Raw genomic sequence first — 6,569 nt, forward strand, 5'->3', positions numbered from 1 at the left:
TGGCGTGCCCGGGACTCGAACCTGCCCGGCTCGCCATCCGCCGGCAGGAGCAGAGCCCCAAGGCAAACGCCCCGGGAGAGACCCCAACCCACATTCCAAGCACCCAGCCGCGGTCCCGGGCCTCAGAGCGAGAGCCAACAAGATGCAGCCCCAGTCACTTCCTGTCCCCAGAGCCCAGCACCATGCCAGGCACCCAGGAGGTCAAGAAAAGGTGTGCAGATTTTTTAAATCAAAGAATTAGACTTGCAACGAGGTCAGTCGTCCCACGGACGTCTTTATTTTACAGTCAAGTTACTTATTTAAAAAAAAACATTTGGGCCATTTTTTTTTTTTTTTTTACAGTGAACAATTCTATATACACATTATAAACATTGTTTGATATAAAACAGTATCTACAATCTACTTACATTTAATTAAGCTGTGACTTCTAGTTCATCTGCGATTAATTTTAGTCAGGTCAGTTTCTCTGCTTGAATTGGGAGGTACTATCCCCTTAACACCTTGGTCAAACAGGTACTAAGTGATAGTGCAAAACAAGCATTTAAGATTCTTATCAGCTATATCTCTGACAAAAAGAACACACATCTCTGAGACAAGAGCTCTGAAATGGTTTTGGATTTAAGACGCCAGTATAAGAATGTCATATAAAAGTAAAGAATGTTTTCATTTTAAAATACTCCAAGGCTGCCTGAAATGTAGGCACCTCTGGATTTGGGGTATCCCTTTGCCTTTCCATTAAGTGGGAGATACACAGATTACAGAAAAGACATTCAAGAAGGTCCTATTAAAACCTTTAAAGCTGTAACTTAAAAATTTAAATTTAACAAAATTACTTTATAAATAGTGAAAACAACTTATTTTTTTTTAAAGGGGGATGAATTTAATCACTACAATGTCACTTTATGAAAACCACCTAAGATCGGTACATAAACTATTTGTTAAGTCAAAATCAAGGTCTCCATGTAGGTTTGTTAACTGAGCAGTGCACCAAATATTTTTAGGTTTCCAGAATACCAGAAAATTGATTCCCTTTCTTATATAGCCTTCCAGTTCTTCTATGAAGATTTTCTGTAGCAAAATATTATTCCTAAATCCAGTTTTCTGAACATGCCAATGCCAGTGGTCATCATCCAGCATTAAAATAGCCTTTATCGCCCTCAATGTCCACTTCCTGATCAGAATCCTCTGAAATCTCTGATTCAAGGTCTTCCTGGGAGGCAGGGGAGGGCGAACATTGAGAGCTATCCAAAGAAGCACCTTTATTCTGTTCACTGGGCAAATCTTGCCTCTGATCACAGGAACTGTCCAAACTTTCCAGTTCTTCTTTTTTATTGCTTTGAGGGTTCTCCTGAATAAAAGAAATGAAAATGGAGATTGGAAGGATCATAAAATATGGATAGTGAGAGGAATATATCAAAATGTCTCCTCATCTGATTCCATCTTTTAATTTTTAGTTTACTGTTTTTAGTTTATAATCTTATTCAGGAGATACATACTTGTGCTTTTCTCTCACTTTGTAAGAAAAGTTTCTGTCATATCAAAGATTATGTGCTTAAAAGATGAGAACCAATCATGAATATAAGTGTGATATATTACACCAATTGAACATGAATTCTGGTTACTTAACACCAGCCCAGACCCATGGTTTCAATATTCTCAAAAGTTTAAGGGGGAAAGAAAATCCGATCTCTACAGATACACCTTAACTTCATTCTTTAAATATTTAAACACCTTGCCAATTAACAGTCTTTCCGACATTTTAAAAATAAGAATGCTAAATGGTGAATTAAGAATAAAGGTTCAAAATTATTAGACTGGATTTTTTTCATTCATTTTCTGGAGCAAATTTATAAACATCTACATGTGTAAATGTATAACAAGTCAAAAAATCATGGCAAAGAAAAAAATGTGTATCTGGAAGAAGGCTGCCAACTGAGAACGTAGACAATTAGCTACAATTTACTTAAAATCTGGGGCAAATTTCTGGGAAATATCCCCATATTACATAGAAACCACTATTTTTAAGGTCTCTGGTAAACTAGAGTCAAGCCTTTGACCAAGAACTATTAAGTATATAAGCTAGTGAATTTTTAATCCTATGCTTGTCTAAAATGCATATAAATACTACACAGAAATATTACAACATCTATTTGTTATATAGTTGCAAGCCTATAGTCTCAACAAATAGATGTACAAGGTCACAAATTGAGAGTGAATCTGCAAATATTTAAATCACATTACAGTAATGAAATTACAGGAATTTTATTTTCTATTTCAAAATATTCTTTGGGACACTTTCTTTTTAATGAAAAAGTAATGATCAGTAAATTTTAAAATCCACTTTGCTTTAAATTTCTCTACTCATTGTTTCAAAGTATTTATTATAAACTGTATATAGAATGACAAGTGAACAATTCAGCAATTATCAGATAACTATGGAGAATATATCCAGATTAGGACATCAAAAATGAATGTTTAGCTTTAAGTCAATAGACCTTCTTTTAAAAAACCAAATTAGCCTTTACTTTTTATCGCATATTGCGAAACAAGGTCACTGGAAGAAAGACTGTTAGAAAGTTTAAGCTACTTTTCAAACAGGCTTGAATATTTTCTTACAAGTTTTATATTTCATTTTAAGAGCTGGCATTAGATAGAAAATAATTTTTAAACTCCCTGACATTTAATTCTTCTAAAAAAACAGTGCAAACAAGACTTAAAGGTGTTTGTTTCTTTATATTTACCCTTGAGTTCTACCTGGTTTTATTATGGCTGTGTAAATAAAAGAAACAATTTTCTCCCAAAGATAACTGCTTAAGTCATTTACTGTCAATTACTTTATCTTTCCTGCGTTAATTAGATAAACAACATATGGGATTTATAAAACAATTAGCTGGGAGTTTTACTAGCCAGTGTGTGAAAACCCAAGCATAATTGATATAGGAACCCCATTAGGTGCTTTTAGCATTACTGCCACCTGAGCAACTCATCCTGAATTTCAGCAGGACTATTTGTCTTTTTAATCAAGGTGAAGAGGTTAAATAGTCTCTTAAATGACTTTTGCATACAACCCATAACAGCCTTGCACTGAGATAACGTGATAAAAATATTTCCATAGAAACAGAACCATGTCCATACCTGTTTTAATCTCCTCCATTTAGCGCGTCTATTCTGAAACCAGGTTTTGACCTACAGAAAAGAGAGAAAGAAAACTTGCCACGAGCCCGCATCGGGACGTGCCAGAGGGCAGGGTGGCTCCTCGCCTCTCTCTCGGTGACCCGGCGACCCCTGCCCCAGAAGCCTTCCCTTCCCGGGAGGCGGCCCCAGGCCCCCGAACGAGCTCACCTGTCTCTCGCTGAGCTGCAGCATCTTGGCCAGACGCTTCCTTTCGGGCGGAGAGAGGTATTTCTGCGTCTCGAACTTCTTCTCCAGCTCGATGGTCTGGTCGTTGGAGAACCTCACCTGGCCGCCTTTCCTTTTATGCAGAGGCCTCTGCAAGAAGGGGCTCCAGAGTAGAGGTTTGCCTGCGGGCGGAAAGAGCGACGCTCACCCGCGGCCCTGGAGCGGCCTGGCCAGACCCGAGCTGCCGGGCCCAGGGGATGACAAAGGTTGGCCAGGAGGCCACCCAACCAGACACGTTCACATACACCCACCGGCACGTGGACCTAACACGTTCCCATCAACACATAAACATACCCAAAGTCACACCTGACACCGCAGATGCACACAGCCTTGTACACACACACAGACACACAGCCATCACACCTAGAACTAAATCCAGACATATCTTTAACCCCGAAAAAAATGCGCACTACCTGCTGGTTTTACAATACCATGACCCTCTTTCACCAGTGGATCTCGGATTTATACATAACTTTTTGCCCCGTTGGATCTCCCTTGGTGGGCCGCACTTTCGAACACCGGGTGTGTGCGTGTTGGGGAGGAGCGGGGCTGCTGCACCGCCGAGGCCTGGCTGCGCGGGAAGCGCTCCGGCCGGCCGCCCGCATTAGGCCGCGCGAGGAGCCTCCAATCCTGGCTGGGGGAGCCGCGGCCTCCTCTGATTTCACACCCAGCCCGCGGGGGCGGCCAGTTAAAGCCACCCCATGGGCTATGGCAACATTTCCGTCAATGTGTTTCCTGTTGGTCTAGCTCGAAAAACCCTTTGCTTCCTCCTGCGCGGTCCCAGCAGTAACCCAAGGAAACTCAGGGCGCACTGTGAAAACGTTAGCCCCCAGGTCCGGCCCGGCTGAGGGTCCAGCTCCAGCCCCGACAGGCGACCACAGCCAGGCTCGGGCCGCATCATCAAACCCTCGAGGCTGGAATCAGACAGGATAACAACTGAAAATCATAAAAAGATGAACTAAAAATACAATCCCCCTCCCTGTAACGGCGAGAAGGTAAGGTAGAGGGCCGAGCTAGAGGCCGCGCCATAATAATGGCGACATTAAAATGCTAATTAAGACGTTAATTGTTTTCAGGGTCCCTACTGAAGCTTCTAATAACAGAGTTCATTTAAAACTCTAGAGGCGCCCCGTTTCCTTATTTACCCTAGGGCTCCAGACCTCGAAGGCGCCAAGGGTCACCCACAGCGCGGACCACGGGCGGCTTATTTCTTAGGCCGCACAGTGAGGGGACAAGCCCCGAAGTTCTGGAATATATGCCCTATGTGTCCCTGCTTCCCTTCCTAACTGGCGACCAGCAGCTGCTGCTTCCTACTCCCAAAGTAGTGTCGGTCGGTGTGTCCGTCAGTGTGCAGGCCTGCACCTCAACGCTTTGAAAGCTAGCATTGTTTTTTCGAGATTTTGCTTGCGTCAGGCTTCAGACTGGTGCAAAACAGCCTCGAAAAAAAAAATAGGAAGCAACTGGTTATTTTAGCTGCCATAAAGTCACATCCCACACAGAGGAAATGAACAATATCAGAAAAACGGATCCCGGCTATCAGAAGTCGAGTGTTTCCTGAATTTGTCTGTATTGAGGATGTCGATAAAATAATCAGCAGCGTGCACTACTCCGGGGGAAGGGTCTGCTTCATGCAGCCAGGAAAACACTTAACAGCTTCTGAAACCAGATTTACTCCTATCGAGAACTCAAGATTTCCTGTATGAACGGAAAGGGTCAGGCTCTTTCACTGCACAAGCCTGTTGAACCAGGTCCAGCCCCGTAGTCACCCGGGCCCGGCTGCCCCACGGGGGCCGGCCCAGGCGCCTCGACGCCCCTTTCCCCATCCCTCCCGCTAAGGGAGCCCCACCCCGGGTGACACGCGCGGTCCACGGCTGCTCTCGCCGCGAGGTCTATCGCCGGCCCGCGGGCCCCGACGCCTGCAAGGTGCAGGGAAACCAATCTGAGTCACGGTGCGGTCAGCCCCGGCCGCGCGCCTCCTGTCGCCGCGCGTGACCCACAGCCTTTTTTCCATCGCTTTTGCCACAGCCGTCTACGGCCTGGCCCCTTCGCCCCCTTGGCCTCCCCGGGGCTGCCACCTGCCGGGTGGCGCCTCCTCACCCCCACCCTCGCCCGGCCGCCTTACCCAGGGGGTCGTGGCGGAGCAGGGCGTGCGTGTAGTCGTTCACCGTCCGCGGGAAGGGGTAGAGAGGGCCCCCGAAGCCGCCGGGTCCGTAGGCAGCGGCCAGTGCGGCGGCGGAGTGGTGCGAGAAGGCGGGATGGATCGGCGTGGGCTCGTACACCGGGGTCCGGTAGGGGGACACGAGGCTGGTGAAGGAGGAGTTGGGGGACGGCAGCGTGGGGGCGGGCGTGGGCGCGGCGGGCCCGCGGCCCAGGATGTCCTCGATGTAAAAGGGCGTCGGGTGTGCTGGCTGCAGCAGCGGCGTGGGCGCATACAGCGGCACCCCCACGGCGCCCGCCGCCGGTCCGGGGTGCGGGTACTGCATAGCTCCGCCGCGCTCCGGCCCTTCGCAGAGCTACTAGCTCGCGCCGCGGCGCTACATTTATCCGCGCTCCGCGCTCCCGGCGATAGGCTCCGCCGGCCGCGGGGTGGGGCCGCGCTTGCTGGCCCCTTCCTGCCGCCGGGCCCTGCGGCCAATGGCGCGGGGCCCCAGGAGCTGCCGCCCGCCCCCACCCCGGCCCGCCCAGCTGGCCGAGCTCCCCGCCCCTGGGACGCGCTTGCTCCCAGGCTCCGGGGACCTGGCTCCCTGGTTCCCCGCCGCCGCCGTCGCCCCTCGGGGCTCCAGGCACCCCGGCTGAGGACGCCCTCGAGGGAAGCCCGGGGCCGCGTGCGTCGAGGGAGGCGCGAGGAAGGCGGCCGCCTGGAGTGCGGGCTCCAGAGGCCCTGTCCGCGGTCCCGAGGCACCTCTGCCGAAATTCGGGAGTGCCGTCCGGCCCCGGGACCGGGGTGGCAGCAGGCGTTTCCAGGCGGGGAGCAGCGGGACTCGGCGAGAGCAGAGGCCGCTGGCCTAAGACGCCTTCCCAGTGGGTGCGCTCCCTGGATTAACAGTGGCGCTGGCTGTCACCCCGGCCGTCTCCCGAGCTCAGAGCGGGACAGCGCCCTGGGTTCCTAGGGCTTCTCCGCGGCCCTTAGCTGCGGCTCGGCGGGGTTCGGATGGCTGGCGTTCAGGTGC

At 49.4% G+C, this 6,569-nt stretch overlaps 1 protein-coding gene across 1 annotated transcript; it reads right to left on the bottom strand.

The window, feature by feature from the left end:
• Positions 1-248: 248 nt before the first annotated feature.
• On the bottom strand, positions 249-5,915 carry LOC105480238 (hematopoietically expressed homeobox). Its single transcript, XM_011738821.2, has 4 exons — positions 5,522-5,915; positions 3,343-3,521; positions 3,136-3,186; positions 249-1,348 (listed from the first exon to the last, which is right to left on the bottom strand). The coding sequence occupies exons 1-4, from the start codon at positions 5,880-5,882 to the stop codon at positions 1,127-1,129; spliced, it is 813 nt and encodes a 270-aa protein (XP_011737123.1). The 5' UTR covers positions 5,883-5,915; the 3' UTR covers positions 249-1,126.
• Positions 5,916-6,569: the final 654 nt, after the last annotated feature.

This window comes from Macaca nemestrina, chromosome 9, assembly GCF_043159975.1.
Source record: "Macaca nemestrina isolate mMacNem1 chromosome 9, mMacNem.hap1, whole genome shotgun sequence".
NCBI classification, from domain to species: domain Eukaryota; kingdom Metazoa; phylum Chordata; class Mammalia; order Primates; family Cercopithecidae; genus Macaca; species Macaca nemestrina.

Bases quoted from the DNA above. Each gene is read 5' to 3' on its own strand.
- LOC105480238 (XM_011738821.2), bottom strand. From the start codon at position 5,882: ATGCAGTACCCGCACCCCGGACCGGCGGCGGGCGCCGTGGGGGTGCCG. The intron at 3,187-3,342 runs GTGAGCTCGTTC...TCTTTTCTGTAG, and splicing joins TGCAGCTCAGCGAGAGACAG to GTCAAAACCTGGTTTCAGAA. The intron at 1,349-3,135 runs GTATGGACATGG...TCTTTTATTCAG, and splicing joins AATGGAGGAGATTAAAACAG to GAGAACCCTCAAAGCAATAA.